This window comes from Zophobas morio, unplaced genomic scaffold (genome assembly GCF_036711695.1).
Source record: "Zophobas morio isolate AGI-343-1 ecotype UQ-CSIRO unplaced genomic scaffold, CSIRO_AGI_Zmor_V1 ptg000022l, whole genome shotgun sequence".
NCBI lineage: Eukaryota > Metazoa > Arthropoda > Insecta > Coleoptera > Tenebrionidae > Zophobas > Zophobas morio.
Window position 1 is genome coordinate 6,567,313 of NW_026972127.1, and position 18,034 is coordinate 6,585,346.

The following is an 18,034-nucleotide window of genomic DNA, read 5'->3' on the forward strand; positions in this document are numbered from 1 at the left end:
TTTCTCGTAGAAAAACAAGGATTTTGCAATTAAGCTCCGCCCCACGACTACGACGGGTAAAAAAAATCATCACGATTGAGCTAGGGTGGGTGGGCGGGCCTTATATTATGCCTTTGTTTCTTAATATAGGTATTCATGTGTTTTAAATTTTTGTTGTGAAAAAATGACTGCGTATATTAAGAAAAAAAAGGCAAAATATAAGCCCCGCCCACCCACCCTATCTCAATTGTGATGATTTCTTTATTCGTCGTGAGCCAAGAGGGCGGAGTTTAACTGCAAAATTCTTATTTCGCTACAAGAAATTATCACGTAACACATGTTTTTCAAAAAATACTATGTATATTAAAAATTCAAACCAGATCGATATCGAGACGGATGGGTGGGGCTTATCTTCTGGTTTTCTTTTTTACTTAATACATATAGTTTGCTTCAAACAACATGATTACTTAAGAACATGTTTCACATAAGCAGTTTTTCGTAGAAAAACAAGAATTTTGCAATTAAGCTCCGCCCCACGACTTACGACAGGTAAAAAAAAATCATCACGATTGTAATAGGGTGGGTGGGCGGGGCCTATATTATGCCTTTTCTTCTTAATATACATAGTCATCTGTTTTAAATTTTTGTTATGAAAAGATGACTGCTTATATTCAGAAAAAAAAGGCAAAACATAAGCCCCGCCTACCCACCCTATCTCAATTGTGATGATTTTTTTTATTCGTCGTGAGCCAAGAGGGCGGAGCTTAATTGCAAAATCCTTATTTCTCTCCAAAAAATTACCATGTAAGACATGTTTTTGAGCACGGTGTTGTTCAAAAAATACTGTATTACTACTATATTAAAAATATCATGTTCTTTCAAATTTGATAAAACTTCATTATTTTCTCTTGGGATCGATACATGTTGTTTGATTCGCAGAAAATGTCGTTATCTTGGATCATATCTATCTTGGTTCAAAAGAAAAGTAAGATTCCCTGCTAAAATTTGAAGGTTTCCTAGTTTCCTTTCCTTGGTCTTTCGGCCCTGTTAGTTGCCAGAAACGCTAGACAACACAAGAAAAAGCGTGAAAAGTAACATTTCTGAAGTTTTTTAACTAATTTCTTAATTCTACAAAGGGCAGAATGTATGAAATATACCAAATCGTCTCCTTTTTGCAAAATCGTCAAACCAAGTCGAAATATACTTCGGAACTCATAAAATTCAACAAAAATAAGATTTCTAGCTAAATTTTGATGGTTTACTTGGTATTGGGTGCCGGAAACAATGGAAAACACAAGAAATAGCTTGAAAAGTTACATTTCCGAGGTGTTTTGACGAATTTATTGAATGTACAAGCTCCACCCAAACCGTCGTCACGTGACCTCACGTGATCTCCCCACTACTCATTTCTCCACACAGATCAATTTTCACGTGACCCCGTACCGCTGAATTGTGGCCAAAGGCAGCTAAGAAACTCAACTCATGCTTTTCTACACACAAAAAAAGTTATCGTAGCCTTATTTTCACTTGGAAAAACTTCTGACCTAAAATTTTTCCTTAAACCCCGAAATTGTCCCATTCCAGAGCGCCCCCTCCTGATCCACAAAACCAAATTCGACATCCGTCAGTGGTTCCTAGTAACTAACTTCCGACCTCTCACCATCTGGATGTACCGCGAGAGCTACCTCAGATTCAGCAGCCGGGTTTTCTCCTTAAACAACTTCCACGAGTCCCTGCATTTAACAAACCATGCTGTTCAGTGCAAATACACAAACGTGCCTCAGCGGGACAGAGCCCTGCCCCATGACAACATGTGGGATTGCCACACTTTCCAAACCTGGTTGAAGGAAATGGGCATAAAAGAGAAGTGGGACGAAAACATATTACCAGGAATGCGACAAGCTATAGTTTGTACCATGTTGGCTAGTCAAGAGCTGATGGACAAAAGACAACACACCTTTGAAATATATGGAGCGGATTTTATCATTTCGGAAGATTTTAAGCCTTGGCTGCTCGAAATTAACTGTAATCCGGCTTTGTCGTCGACCACTAGGGTCACAACTAGGATGTGTCCGCAGTGTATGGAAGACCTAGTCAAAGGTTATTTGTATTTCTTTGTTTGGCGTTTCAACAATACTGTAACAGTGTGTTTCAGTCGTTATTGACCGAAGAACAAACTCAAAGGCTGACACAGGGTTATTCGACCTCGTGTATCGTCAAAGTGTGACGCCGATTGCTTTGTACCCAGGAGGGGATTTGTCTATCCGGGGTCGATGTATTTTCAAGGATCAATACAAGTTGCAAAAGGTTGCACTAGGCAATGAGAGTAAAAGGAGCACATCCCAGTTTTGGCATCGCAGTAACAAGTTCGTGACGAGCGGCAGCAAGAGAAGTTTAACATCACGATTAACACAGTCGCCACGATTAACACATTCACCGGAAAGAACTCTGCCACCAATATACACCAGGCCGATAATCGTAGATCTAATCGAGAATTTGAACAAGTCTTCAACGAATCCAAAAACTTGGAAAGCTGCCTAAAACGACACGAAAGGGTATTGAAAAAAAATTGTGTCAAAACAAACAAAATCAGTTTTTTCTAGACACCATCCAATCACAAAAGAAGTGTCAAAAACGACGGCATTGAAAATTGGCAGTTATTTAGAAATTTTTCAGAAGGACCACATTTTGTGTCAGTTGTATTGGAGTCTTACTGAGTTTCAACCACATCAAGACTATACAATCACAGATCTTAAAACCATTTTTGACTCATCTGTCCTGTTCATTTATTATGTATTACTTGTGTCATATTTATTACACTGGATTTTTTGTTTGTTTGCAGTCTTTGTTTTTAGTTAGAGCAGAAGCAGGTTTTTTTCAGCGATCTTGTGTAATTCAAACATCAAAGCATCTTAAAAAAGCAAACGTGTCAATAATGTCAGATTAAGCATTTAATGTCAGAATTGTGAGCTGTTTAAATCATTCATCAAAATTGTTCGTTTTTCATTAAATTGTTTAGTATGTACCCTAAAAGTGCAAATCCAACGTCCCAAAGCGTAAGAACACCCTTGAACTTTTAGAACTACAATGTACCCGTTAAATTTCCAGCGGTATCAACATCCTCTCCTTCAAGTCCCAAAGAAACATGACCATTTCAAGTTTCAACTACCAAATACCAACAGAAACATGAGATCAGCGTATGATGCACCCAAATATGCCGTCCCAAAAGTACGACCTAAAGTACTGACGCGATTTCCAGTAACTTTTATCATTCCAGAGTAACTCTACTGGACTTTATAAAACTTGTCCGCATGTAGCTAAACGTGGGAGTAATGCGAATCGTTCCAATGGGAGACCTGCAAGTCCCCAGAGAAAACCGGTACTGTTCCTGTTTGGAATCACGCAACTGATTTTAGTGGCTTGATTTTAGGCACGTGATAACACGCAAGTGATTTTCGAGCGATTTACACCCTTTGGTAACAATACGATGAAAAGTACCAATAATACCATTTGGACTAACACCACCAACAAGACTGTAGTCCAAAAAAATGTGAAGAATGTGGTACAGAAAACACAGACGAAGAAAACGCAGAATTTAGCAAGTTCAAAAAAATGTGGCAGGCCGGATAGTAGTAGTAGCCAAAATTCGAGCACTACTGGCAGATCTGTAAATATACAACCGCAGCAGAAGGTACGTCAAAAAATCTACGACAGATTTGTATACTTTTCATTTTAGATTGCAGTTTCGGAAGCCACTAAACCGTGCGATCATAACGTAAACAAAAATACGAATCAATCTCAAACTAGTTCTAACATAAATCGGTCTCAACAGCAAATGGTACTTTTCAGTATCGACGGTACGACTTGCTTTTACTAAAATCGGATTTTTTTGTTGCAGGGTATCGTTCCAGAAATTCCCGAAGTGCATGAACCTGTTGCTAACAAAAATCTTGCTCAACCACAAATCCGTGCCAGTGTTCATCCATCTCCACAAGCAAAAGTACTTCCCAGAGTAGCTCTTGCTTCATTTTGACTATTTTGATTTCAGGGTGGTGTTCAAGAACTTCAGAAATCGTGTGAACACAATGTTGTTAAAAATGTTACCCAGACACAAATGCTTAACAATGTTAATCAAGAAACTCAGCAAAAGGTACTTTTCTAGACAACAAACTATTAGAATGTTTTAAATTTCAATGGTCAAATTTCAGATGGGTGATACAGTGGGTTGTAAAACGTGTGAACACAATGTGAATAAAAATACGGACCATAATCGATTGCACAAGGTACTCTTCAAACTTAAAAAAAATCTCAACTGTACGCTTTTTTGTAGAATGTAGTTCCTGAAGGTGTCAAGAAAAATGAACAAAACACAGGCAGGAACGTAACTCACCGGCAGGCTGGTGGTAAAAAAGTATCACAACAAAAGGTACTTTTCAAATAATCGTACTATTTGTAATGACTTAGTCGGATTTTTGTCACATCCTTGTAGTTTTGTACAAAATATCAACTAAAAATCGACACTTTTTTAGGCCAACACTCCTGTAGGAATTGAACAAGTAAATAAGAATAAACAGCTGAAGAATGCAGCTGCTGAAGATGCTGAAGCTGAAAATGTAAATCCAGTGGTGTTTTTACTTTGATTTTGTTAAAATGTTTCTTACAGAAGCCGATTATTGAAGTATACAAGAAATGCCAACTTCCTAGACAATATCCTTGCGAATATCCAAAGTGTTCAAATTTAAATTTTAAAAAGGTAAGTAAGAAGTTACATGGGTGAATATTTATCCGTTATACCGGGTGTGGGGAAAATGGCGGATTAACTCTTCAGTACGTTATGTACGGGAGTTTCGGGAGAAAAGAGAGGGTGGGTGGGCGGGGCTAGTATCTGTTAAGACTGATTTTTTGGGCAAATGAATATGATCATGGATGAGATAAATATTAACTAAAAGTTTTATTACTAGTTATTGTCATAATGAATGTGTTATTTAGTTATTAAAAAGAACCAATTTTTAAATTATAACTCCACCAAAATGTGAGAAGGAGTTGATTGTTAAGAACGTAGCGGAGAGTTAATCCGCCATTTTCCAGACACCTGGTATAGGGTGTTCCATTTTCTGCAGTCTACAAGAAAACGCTTACTCTTTTTAACAAAAAATGACATCCGCCAAAAAAATCTTTTTTAAAGATGTTGTCTATTCATTTTCTCCAAAAAATTGATTACGTCATCTTAAAACTTTGTCTTACCAATTTATGCCAAATTAATTATTTTTAAATTACCGCTAACATTGATTTAGTATATTAACTATATGGTGTTCACAACTGTTTTAAACACGTAGTAGGCCAAGATATTTTTTTGTTAGGTTGGCTGCTCTTTTTTATTTCCCGAACGTACTAGGAAAGTACAGTAATCAAGTCCATCAGGCGATTTGCTACTTTCATATTTTCTCGACGTTTCATAACCCCTAGACTACGTAAAATGTAGTCTTTCGTTTCCGTCTGTCGGGCGTCAGTGTCGATTTTTTTAGACAGACTACTGGGCCGATTATTGGCAAATTTTGTGTGTATATTAAGAATATCATATAGGTAGATGGTAAAGCCTGTACTTGCGGCTTATGAATCTATGTTGAGACCATAGACTGTAGACATCCAGATTTGTGGAAAAAATTCAAAATTGTATAACATTTTGCAATTTAATTTTGAAAATGTAAAAAAATTTAGCAACGTCATCTCAAAATTTTGTCTAATAGTAATATTCCTGAAATATGCAAAATATTATGACTACCGAGCGTAAGCTAAGGAAGTATAGTAATCGAGTCCATCGGACGAATGGCCACTTTTATATTTTCTCGACGTTTCATGACCCTTAGAGTACGAAACTGTAGTCTCGCGTTTCCGTCTGTCTGTCTGTCTGGTCTCTGTATCCATTTTTATTAGACACGTAATCTCCGTTGGATCGATTGTTGTCAAATTTTGTATGTACATTTGAAATATTATGTAGATGGTTAAATGCTAACCAAAATTTTGCTAATCATCCCCACCAACAATTTGATGACGTAATTTTGAGAAATTCTATGTTTATTTTATTTATATATTTATATTAGTTATACAACAATATAGTATATACTCCTATAAGTTTGGTGTACGAATCCGCTTTCAGTTTTTTCCTAATCGTCCAAATTTTTGCAAAAACAGAATGCACGATATAATAATAGTTTACCATTAACGCAAGGCAACCCGGTGGTGGTCTAATGGTTATGAGCTATGAATGAGGGCCGGGAGTGGGATTTTGTTTCTACCGATAAAGAAAAAGACAACACATTTTATCGTTATAGAAACAAAATCCCACCCCAGACGTCGCGCGTTAGATTCCGAACTTTGCCTTTCGTTTTTTTTTTCTCTGTTTTTCTCGCATTATGTATTATCTATGTTTATGGCACCATAACCAATTTTTTAATGTAAAACTTCGGGGGCCCCAAATGTATTTTTTTAATAATGTGAAACCTTCTCGGGGGACCCAATTGTCCTTTTTAAAAATGTAAAACCTTCTCGGGGGCGCCAAATGTTTTTTTTTTTTAGAATGTGAAACTTTCTCGGAGATCCCAACTGTCTTTTTCCAAATGTAAAATCTTCTCGGGGGCCCCAAATGTTTTTTTTTAATGTGAAACCTTCTCGGGGATCCCAACTGTCTTTTTTAAAAATGTAAAACCTTCTAGGGGGCGCCATATGTCTTTTTTTTTAATGTGAAACCTTCTCGGTGGTCCCAACTGTCTTTTTTAAAATTGTAAAACCTTCTCGGGGATCCCAACTGTCTTTTTTAAAAACGTAAAACTTTCTAGGGGGCGCGAAATGTCTTTTTTTTAACGTGAAAGCTTCTCGGGGGTCCTAACTGTCTTTTTCCAAATGTAAAATCTTCTCGGAGACCCCAAATGCTTTTTTTTAATGTAAAACCTTCTCGGGGGCGCCAAATGTCTTTTTTTTAATGTGAAACCTTCTTGGGGGCCCCAACTGTCTTTTTTTTAATGTGAAACCTTCTCGGGGGTCCCAACTGTCTTTTTCCAAATGTAAAATTTTCTCGGGGGCCCCAAATGCTTTTTTTTAATGTGAAACTTTCTCGGGGGTCCCAACAGTCTTTTTCCAAATGTAAAATCTTCTCGGGGGCGCCAAATGTCTTTTTTTTAATGTAAAACCTTCTTGGGGGTCCCAACTGTCTTTTTTTTAATGTGAAATCTTTTCGGGGACCCCAAATGCTTTTTTTTAATGTAAAACCTTTTCGGGGACGCCAAATGGCTTGTTTTTTAATGTGAAACCTTCTTGGGGGCCCCAACTGTCTTTTTTTTAATGTGAAACCTTCTCGGGGGTCCCAACAGTCTTTTTCCAAATGTAAAACCTTCTCGGGGGCGCCAAATGTCTTTTTTTTAATCTGAAACCTTCTTGGGGGTCCCAACTGTCTTTTTTTTAATGTGAAACCTTCTCGGGGATCCCAACTGTCTTTTTTTAAAATGTAAAACCTTCTAGTGGGCACCAAATGTCTTTTTTTTAATGTAAAACCTTCTCGGGGGTCCCAACTGTCTTTTTTGAAAATGTAAAACTTTCTAGGGGGCGCGAAATGTCTTTTTTTAAACGTGAAAGCTTCTCGGGGGTCCCAACTGTTTTGTTCCAAATCTAAAATCTTCTCGGGGACCCCAAATGCTTTTTTTTTAATGTGAAACCTTCTCAGAGGCGCCAAATGTCTTTTTTTAAATGTGAAACCTTCTTGGGGATCCCAACTGTCTTTTTTAAAAATGTAAAATCTTCTAGGGGGCGCCAAATGTCTTTTTTTTTTAATGTGAAGCCTTCTCCGGGGTCCCAACTGTCTTTTTTAAAAGTGTAAAACCTTCTCGGGGATCCCAACTGTCTTGTTTAAAAACGTAAAACTTTCTAGGGGGCGCGAAATGTCTTTTTTTTAACGTGAAAGCTTCTCGGGGGTCCCAACAGTCTTTTTCCAAATGTAAAATCTTCTCGGGGACCCCAAATGCTTTTTTTTAATGTGAAACTTTCTCGTTGGTCCCAACAGTCTTTTTCCAAATGTAAAATCTTCTCGGGGGCGCCAAATGTCTTTTTTTTTAATGTGAAACCTTCTCGGGGATCCCAACTGTCTTTTTTAAAAATGTAAAACCTTCTAGGGGGCGCCAAATGTCTTTTTTTTTAATGTGAAGCCTTCTCGGGGGTCCCAACTGTCTTTTTTAAAAGTGTAAAACCTTCTCGGGGATCCCAACTGTCTTGTTTAAAAACGTAAAACTTTCTAGGGGGCGCGAAATGTCTTTTTTTTAACGTGAAAGCTTCTCGGGGGTCCCTACTGTCTTTTTCCAAATGTAAAATCTTCTCGGGGACCCCAAATGCTTTTTTTTTAATGTGAAACCTTCTCGGGGGTCCCAACAGTCTTTTTCCAAATGTAAAATCTTCTCGGGGGCGCCAAATGTTTTTTTTTTAGAATGTGAAACCTTCTCGGGGGTCCCAACTGTCTTTTTCCAAATGTAAAACCTTCTCGGGGGCGCCAAATGTCTTTTTTTTAATGTGAAACCTTCTTGGGGATCCCAACTGTCTTTTTTAAAAATGTAAAACCTTCTAGGGGGCGTCAAATGTCTTTTTTTTAATGTGAAAGCTTGTCGGGGGTCTCAACTGTCTTTTTCCAAATATAAAATCTTCTCGGGGCCCCCAAATATTTTTTTTTAATGTGAAACTTTCTCAGGGGCCCCAAGTGCCTTTTTTTAAGATTATTTTATCTTCTCGGGGATCCCACCTGTTTTTTTTTTTAAGAAGGTGAAACCTTTTTTTCAGTTAGACTGTGACTAGTACCTTCTACATTATCTTTACTCCATTGAGGTTATAACGAAAAAGTAAAGTTCCACAAAATCAAATTTTATAATTTTTTAGAGAAGCAGTACTTGTTCGACTGTACTTCAGAAGCGAGGGAAGTTCTGTTGAAATAACTTTCGACCAATTTTGATTTTATCAACACAGTGTTGGATTTGCTCGTTCAGAAAAGCATAATAAATGAAATCAAAAATCTCAAAAACACTAAATTAAAAATTCAGATAAATGTGACGACCTTTTTTATTATTTCGATTTCTATCAGTTATTTCATACTATTGAACTACATTTATAAACTAAAATCAATTAACATACGTTCATAAATAAAAAAGTTATTCGAGGTGTCCCCTTTTAGGTAACTCACCTTGTACACACCCTCCAAAATGTTGATGACGTACTTAATGTCGAAGAACAGACGTAAGTAATCTTCTCAATAAACGTATTTTCTTTTAGGTGACCCAAGATCTTGCTAACATCATCAAAAATTTCCAAAAACAAATCAACGAAGTGTCTGTTCCAAGTGTCCAAATGGAGCAAGTCCCTTCCGCAATGATTAAACCAAAAATGAAAGAATTTTTCAAAAATTCTACATCACCTCCCGACAATAACAACGACAACAACAATAACAACAACAAAACAAACAACAATAAAAATCCAAACAACAAGAACAAAAACGACACCAACAGAAACCAGAACTTAAACAACACAAGTCAGAACTGCTTCAGTCAACGAAGTTCGTCAACGTTATCAAGCTTGAACAAACGAACGAGCTCGAAGAGTTTAACGGCACGTAGTGGCTTGTTGTCGAGACACTCTTTCACGTAAGACATTGTTACCTCGTTATTTTTAACCAATCGCTCCTTGTAGACCCTTCCGCTCCCTGACCCAACACAACATGTTGCCTAGAAGCTCATCGTCCAGAGGATTCAGCCACCGCCCTTTGTACACAGACCCGCTAAAAGAACTGAAAACAGAAGTGCAAACCGCCATCCGAGAAAGGAAAACTTTCACCATACGCGGGCAGTTTCACCCCATTCGTAAAGCCCTTCTTGCTAGAGGATGGGTGGAGAAATATCACCCGTCGTACAAGGATCGTCTAAACAACAGTATTAGTCGTTACCACAGCCACACGATCGCAGAACTGTTGACACTAATGAGGAAAGAAGATCTGACAGCGATGTGCAAGAATTTAATCAAGTCGAAGCTTCTAGGTGGTTATCAGGTGGATTTCTACTGGGGGACCAACGATGAAGCTTTTAGGGAAAATCCTGACAAAATAAAATTGACTATCATAAACAAGCTCAAAAAAGAAATTTTTAGTTACACTAACAAACAAGGGTTGTCTGATGCGAGTAAATGTTCCTACTGGTACCAGAAATACAACGTTTCGAAACTGAACCACCCTAGAACCTACAGTCTGGGGAAAAATGGTGACCTCAAGGGTTTCATTGACGATTTTCACTGCACTGCGGTGATGTCGCTGCTGAAATGGGTGGTGAAGATGAATGCCACTAAAGAGTGCAAACTTATGAGTCCGTCTGGGAAAATACCAATGGAGACGTACGATTTCGCGTTGAATGAGTGTTGTAAGTTTATTAAGAAGGCCCGGCATGAAGACATTGATATGAAAATACCGGAGGCTACGGAGAACGAGTGGAATCAGTTCTTGGACTACTTTTACAAGCTTATACACTACAATAACCACTTTAAGGCCGAAGGGAAAGAAACGGAAGAGTCGTTGGTGCGGAAGTCCAACTACATTTTAAATAATTTGAAGAGTTTCTACCATTTTGTGGATATGGATGGGATGATGAATATATGGATTTTGAAGCCCACGGCTAGCAGTAGAGGCAGAGGGATCCATATGTGTAGGACGTTACAATACGTCCTCAAGATTATAAAACAAAATCACAACATACGGTACATAATACAAAAATATATAGGTAAGTACGACGTCACACCGAGTCTCCATTACTTAAGTCATTGTAGAGCGCCCTCTGCTGATTTATAACACAAAGTTTGACATACGACAGTGGTTTGTAATTAGCAACTGCTGTCCTCTCACAATTTGGATGTACAAGTAATTTCTGACCTTAATTAAGTACTAACTTAAGTAACGTCTTACTTTTTCAGAGAGTGTTACTTACGATTCAGTTCGCAGACATACAACTTGCGGAAGCTTCACGAATCTATACATTTGACAAACAACTCGGTTCAGTGTAAATACAAAAATAACTTTTTAGATGCGGCACTACCAAGTTACAATATGTGGGATTCACAGCAATTTGAAAGCTATCTGTCAAACATCGGTTATCCTACAGCCTTCCGGGATATAATTTATCCAGGAATGAAACAATGCATTACTGCTGCTGTCTTAATGCATCAAGATAAAATGGTCGTTAGGAAAAACTGTTTCGAGTTGTATGGCGCCGACTTTATACTAACCGAAGACTTCCAACCCTGGTTGTTGGAAATTAATTCTAGTCCGGCTCTGTACTCCTCCACACCCGTGACGGCACGCATGTGCCCGAAGGTTCTCGAAGATGTTATAAAAGGTGAGTAAACGCTTGTTTGCGCCTTCGATATTTATGTTGGTATAAAAAAAATACCCTGTTGGGAACTATGATGGCAGAACTGTTACGTTACGCACGTTCTGGAGTGTTCTGTGCGCATGTTCACAACTGACGCAGACGTGATAACTCAAGAACTCAAAAAGTGGCTTCTTGTATAAAAAAAAATGTTTCATTTATATCAGTAGTTTCTAAACTTATGTGGCTCCAAAAACAATACTTTTGCATACTTTCAGCGTACAAAAAGAAAAAATGTTATTGTTAATAAAACATCCATTTTTAAAGATTTGTCTTTGATAGAATTTTAGTCTTCTCGAATGACCGTCAATTTCAAAGTTTGAATTAAAAATTCTACGATCACAGAGACGAGTGGTTGTTTTTGATTATTATTTTTTATTGGTTTCTCGGTATAGTAGAACAGCCTAGTACTGTTTCAGTTGGTATCCATGAATCTTGTTTGAAATTGATAAATCTGTCACTCCTACCTTACTTCCTATCTATTGTCAAAACTGACATGATTGACAGTGACATTTAATTTATGTCAACCTCCCACTTTGGGAACCACTGATATGTAGCAATTATGACTTATTTTCGGAGCGCCATCTGGAAGAAGAAATAAACCTCGAAACTTAACTTATTTCTAAAGACCTAAAGTCGTCTATCAATCATTAAACTTTAATTTAAAAAAAAAAAAGAATGTTGGCAACACTAACGCAGTTTAAGTTACAGTCAAATAAATTGTCAAATAGCTGTAATGGCAACATTATTATTTTAAAAATAAATTTCATGGCACTAGACGACTTTTTATCAATCGTGAGATAACTGTTAAGGTCGATTTATACACTTGTCGCTGACGTTGTTGACGTTACCGTCGTAAGATAAATACGCAGCGAATGTATGCGTCGTTTATATCATCCATTGACGTTGTCGTTGAAAGTTGGCAGGCCGTTGGGATGATGTTCGAGATGACTACGATGACCAACTTTTAACGCCGTTACGTTGGATTTTCAACCAATCAAAGAAACTTAAAATGCTCCGCCTCTCGGTCTGACAACGAATGAAGAATTCATCACGATTGAGATCGAGCCGGATGGGTGGGGCTTCTCTTTTGGTTTTCTTTTTTAATTAATACATTTAGTTTTCTTTGTATAATAGGATTACTTAAGAACATATTTCACCTGGTAATTTCTCGTAGAAAAATAAGGAATTTACAATTAAGCTCCGCCCCCCGGCTTATGACGAATAAAAAAAATCATCAGAATTGAGATAGGGCGGGTGGGCGGGGCTTATATTTTGCCTTTTTTTTTTTTTCTTAATATACGTAGCCATCTTTTCACAACAAGAAACTTAAAACATGGTTAAAATTGTACATTTTTGCAAGGTATTTCCTTACAGAAATTTTCCATTTTAAACATGCTTTAGGTTTCATGTATAGCCCCTAGACCGTCATCCATTGTCGTACGAGTGGAGCAAATGCAGTTGGTAACGCATAAAATTCCCCTAGTTTGGAACCAAATTGTGTCAGCAGAGAGTAAACCGTTGTTGTCACGTGGTCTTGGCGTGGTCTTTTTGTTTAAAGTCAATTAATTGTCAATTAATATAACTAATAATTATTAAATATGATTTTATTAATTAAATTTTATATTTTATTCAAATTAAAAATCCATATTTTGTACATAAACTACAAACTTTAAATCCAACATAAAACCATTTTAAATTTCGCGGTCTGTCAAATGGTGTTCATAATTTTTGTTTTTGTTAAGTTTCCGCCAGGTTTGCTCCACGGTGACGATACTATGTGTTTTCTAGGGGCTATACCTAGTTTCATGTTGTGAAAAGAAGTCTACACATATTAAAAACAAAAAGGCAAAATGTAAACCCACCCACCCACCCTACCTCAATTGTGATGATTTTTTTTCTTCATCGTGAGCCAAGAGGGCGGAACTTAACTGCAAAATACTTATTTGTTTACAAAGAATGAAAAACATGTTTTTAAGTATCGTGTTGTTCAAAGAATACTACGTATATTAAGAAAAAAGGGCAAAATACAAACCCCGCCCACCCACCCTTTCTCAATGTGTCGATTTTTTTTATTCGTCGTGAGACAAGAAGGCGGAGCTTAACTGCAAAATAATTATTTCTCTACAAGAAAATACCATGTAAGACATGTTTTTGAGTATCGTGTTGTTCAAGAAATACTACGACCCCCTAAAATTTGGTGACCACAACATATAGTTCGCTTTAAACAATATGATTTTTCAAGAACATGTTTCACAGCAATTTCTCGTAGAAAAACAAGAATTTTGCAATTAAGCTCCGCCCCACAACTTACGACGGGTAAAAAAATATATCACGATTGAGATAGGGTGGGTGGGCGGGGCTTATATTTTGCCTTTTTTTCTTACTATACATAGTCATCAGTTTTAAATTTTTGTTGTGAAAAGATGACTGCGTATATTAAGAAAAGAAAGGTAAAATATAAGCCCCGCCCACCCACCCTATCTCAAGTGTGATGATTTTTTTAATTGGTCGTGAGGCAAGAGGGAGGAGCTTAATTGCAAAATCCTTATTTCTTTAAAAGAATGTAAAAATTTTAATCGCTATTAACTTTTAATTGAGGTCCATTGTTATGCAACGTGCGTGTTTTAACCAATCACGGGCTCATATTCTACATTTTAATCCTTTGTTGAATTAATCGAGGATTAAATATTTAATTCGTTTTCTCTAAACCGGCTCCAGGTAGATTAAATATATCATGTTCTTTCAAATTTTATAAAACTTTATTATTTTCTCTTGGGATCGATACATTTTCCTAGCTTTGATTCGGAAAAAATGTAAATAATATAAACCCCGCCCACCCACCCCATCTCAATTGTGACCATTTTGTTTATTCATATAAACTTAAAAGACGTTCAAAATGGTAAATTTTTGTAAGGAAATATGGATTTTGCAATTAGACTCCGCCCCTAGGTCTGCCAATGAATGAAAAGTTCATTACTATTTAGATGAGGGCAGGTATGGGTGGGGCTTAATGTTTGGCTTAAATTTTTTCTTAATATACATAGTATTCTTTGAATAACACGATAATCAAAAACACGTCTTAGATGGTAATTTCTTGTAGAGAAATAATAACGATTTTGCATATTAAATTTCGCTCTTTTGGCTAGCGACAATTTAAAAAATAATTATCACAATTGAGAGAGGGTGGGTGGGCGGGGCTTATATTTTGCCTTTTTTCTTAACATACGTAGTCGTCTTTTCAGAACAAGAAACTTAAAATATGTTTAAGATGGTAAATTTTTGTACACGAATATAGTTCTTGCAATTAAGCCCCGCCCCTCGATCTGAAAACGAATGAAAAATTAATCACAATTGTAAATTGAGATCGGGACGGGTATGGGTGGAGCCTAATCTTTGGCTTTATTTTTTTCTTAATATACATAATATTCTTTGGACAACACGATACCGAAAAACATGTTTTTAATTTCTCGTAAAGAAATAATGTGGATTTTGCAGTTAAGCTCCGCCCCTTTGCCTCACGACGAATAAAAAAAAATCATCACAATTGGGATGGGGCGGGTGGGCGGGGCTACATTTTTGCCTCTTTTTCTTAATATGTGTAGACTTATTTCGACAACAAGAAACTTAAAGCATGCCTAAAATGGTAAATTTTTGTAATGATCAACTTAAATCCTCCACTTTTCTTCTTATTTTGGCATGAGCGTGCCTAAAAACCGGCGAGATGACAACTAGGTTAAAATTTGAATTTGACATTAGGTATACCATCATAAAATGTTAAACATGTTGCCAACCTGACAAAAAAATTATAAACGAATGTAAGCTCGTATTCATTTGCTAAAAACCTAACAGAGAGCGGCCACTTGAATTTAAATTACTGCTTATCTTTACACGTCTATTTTATTAATTTAGCAATGACATTAGCATTTTTGTTAGTCTTAAAATACCGGTTGACTATTAATTATTTGTATTGGCACCAATGTTTTGATGTCAGTTTATAGTTGCCAATTAAAACTGATTAAAACACTAAAATGTCCATTTGACAATCAGGTACGCCAATATAAAATTTTACATGTTGCCAACCTGACAAAAAAATCACTCGATATTTACTTTATTTTTAAGTTAAAAAACTTGTTTAATACTTGTCGTTTCAGTTGTTATCGACTACACCCGTAACAATAAAGCGAACACTGGTTCCTTTGAAATGGTTTACAGACAACAACAGACCAAACTGCCTGCACCTGGAGCTCTGGAAATCAAAGGAACCCCCCTCAAAAGCAACTACTTTTTCAACGGCCCCGACCAAGAACTCCCGGACAAATCACCGATGCCATCGCTCAGCGACCCTTTAGCGGTGGTGGAGCACGGCCAAGACTGTCTCAAGATGTTCGGCGACGAGATCAAAAAAACCTTGAAAAACCTGCTACAAATAATCCAGAACGAAAAGCAGAAACGTGGTCTCGACAAGAACCAGATAAAAAATTAATCGAGTATTGTCCAATGTAAGCTTCAAACCGTAAATAAAAAACCCAATAAATACAGAAGTTTTGTATCTGAACTTAGCAACTTATAATTATCTTCATATTTACATATAAAAAAAGTTTTCTTAATTTTATGTTCTTAAAAATCCGTCTTAAATCTAGAACTGTCACTCACATGACACTCACTACTATAGAACAGGTTTGAGCGAAAACGACAATTTCGGTCTTGAATTATTTTTTCCTAGAATTTTTTTCTGTTCCTCTTTCACTCTTTTTTCCTGTTCCTTTCGTAGTCGTTGTCTCTCTTCGTCCATTTTTCTCTGCTCTTCCACCATGGCTAACCTTTCTTCTGCCTGGTGTAAGCACAGTTAAAAATTTTTAGACCAAGTAGTTGAAAAAGTTACCAATTTGCGCTGCGCTTCTTCGATTTTCCTCTGATTCTCTTCCAGGATTCTTTCCACCATTTCTTGCTTTCGCTGTTCTTCTTCCTATAAAACATATGACGCAATCAATAATTGCTTAAGACCACATTTGCCTGGCCCCAGCTCTCTTTTCTCGCTCGCGCACACAGCCACAAATAGGGTTTTTTGAAATTTCGCCCTATTTACGGCCACAACTTGGACATGCACACCATGGACTTGCAAGCTTAGTGCTCTAATAATTGCTTATGAACAAATGTAAACGTTTTTTGGTTATTAGAGCACGAGCTTAACCTCGGAAATTTTGATTTCGAAATTGACGACATGTAAAAAGGGTCAAAATTTCTGAGGCCGGTGATGGTTTAAATGGGAACGCAGCCATGCCTCGGCTCGGGCCAGTGGGTATAAAATAATAATACAACTCCTGAGTCATAAGTCTTAAAGGTATAAAAGTGTATAAAAAAAGATTGGATAATACCTGAGGCGCGCCGTGCTGTCCACTGCAACCGAAGACCACTACGCCTTATCTCTTGGTTATGCTCACTGTCGACCCTTAGCTTACATGCTATTGGCATATTAATTACATAACTTTTCGGGATAATGTAGACACTCATCTACATTCTACCTATTTTGTGCAACCACGTCAAAGAACAAAAAAATACGTCACGTGTGTTCTTTTTTCATTTATTTACTTTTTCTATTATAATCACTGTTTTTTAGGATATATTCAAAACAGTTCACAGTTTCAGCAGTCTCCACTTCTCGTAAAGTATGTTTAAAAATATATCCGGAATTAAGCACATGAGTTAAGTACAGAGGTTCTGATGGGAATGGACATGTCCTTGTAAGGATTTCCAACATCCTTACAAAAACACAAAAGTAAATGAAGATTTAAAGATAATCCAACAAAGAGACGTAGTTTACACAACAATCTATTTCAAATCGATATAACAAAAACAAGTATAACAGTAATTGTAAAAAATAAGATTAAATCTTTAAAAATCGGCTGGTGGCCGTAATCTTATCCTTACCTCTCTACGCTTCTCTTCTTCTCTCTGTTTCTCTCTTCGCCTTTCTAAATCCTCCATCATTTGCTTCTCCATTATCCTCTTTGCCTCCTCCACGCGCTTGTTCACCTCCTTTTCGATCTCGTCCTTCCTTTTCTCCAACTCTTCTTCCACTCGCTTTTTGACTAACTCCTCGATTCTTTTCGCCGTCTCCTCCTCGATCAACCTCTGCTCGGCCTCCCGCTGCCGCCTCTGCCTCTCCATTTCCGCCAACCTCTCAACTTCATCCATCTTTCTAGACCTACTCTTTTTAGTTGCATGTTTTTCAGTCCTAGTTAAATCCACCGAAGCGTCACTACTCGAAGTGGACGAAATCGAATTCGACCGTTTCCTACAAACGCGCACCTTCAGTTTACACAAACCCCCACAATTCACACACGTGTTACCTAGATTTGGAGCTTTTTTCTTTAATTTTCTCCGAGTTTTTGTAGCTCTTACTGTGTGAGGTTGACCTTCTCTCTGACCTCTCTCTAGACTTGCTCCGTTTGTGATGTTTGCTTTTGTGGTGCTTCCTTGGGGATCTGCTTCGCGATCTAGACCTACCCATTGCGTTTAAAACTATATTTATCAACAAAATATGGAAAAACTAGCTACAACTTTGCGAAACGTTTGACATTTGACAACTTGGTCGACGCAACATTGCGCAGGCG

At 37.2% G+C, this 18,034-nt stretch overlaps 2 protein-coding genes across 2 annotated transcripts; one reads left to right on the forward strand and one right to left on the reverse strand.

Annotated features, from left to right (window-relative positions):
• Window positions 1-2,915: 2,915 nt before the first annotated feature.
• On the forward strand, window positions 2,916-15,961 carry LOC135133482 (uncharacterized). Its single transcript, XM_064061903.1, has 16 exons — window positions 2,916-3,035; window positions 3,088-3,207; window positions 3,257-3,358; window positions 3,410-3,670; window positions 3,716-3,817; window positions 3,878-3,979; window positions 4,028-4,129; window positions 4,188-4,262; window positions 4,310-4,405; window positions 4,509-4,592; window positions 4,643-4,732; window positions 9,283-9,650; window positions 9,697-10,772; window positions 10,819-10,909; window positions 10,963-11,384; window positions 15,572-15,961. The coding sequence occupies exons 1-16, from the start codon at window positions 3,000-3,002 to the stop codon at window positions 15,901-15,903; spliced, it is 3,459 nt and encodes a 1,152-aa protein (XP_063917973.1). The 5' UTR covers window positions 2,916-2,999; the 3' UTR covers window positions 15,904-15,961.
• LOC135133499 (UPF0430 protein CG31712) lies at window positions 15,951-18,015 on the reverse strand. Its single transcript, XM_064061935.1, has 4 exons — window positions 17,771-18,015; window positions 17,349-17,715; window positions 16,303-16,386; window positions 15,951-16,251 (listed from the first exon to the last, which is right to left on the reverse strand). Exons 1-4 carry the CDS (start codon window positions 17,929-17,931, stop codon window positions 16,087-16,089), a joined length of 777 nt encoding a protein of 258 aa, XP_063918005.1. The 5' UTR covers window positions 17,932-18,015; the 3' UTR covers window positions 15,951-16,086.
• Between the last annotated feature and the right edge of the window lie 19 nt (window positions 18,016-18,034).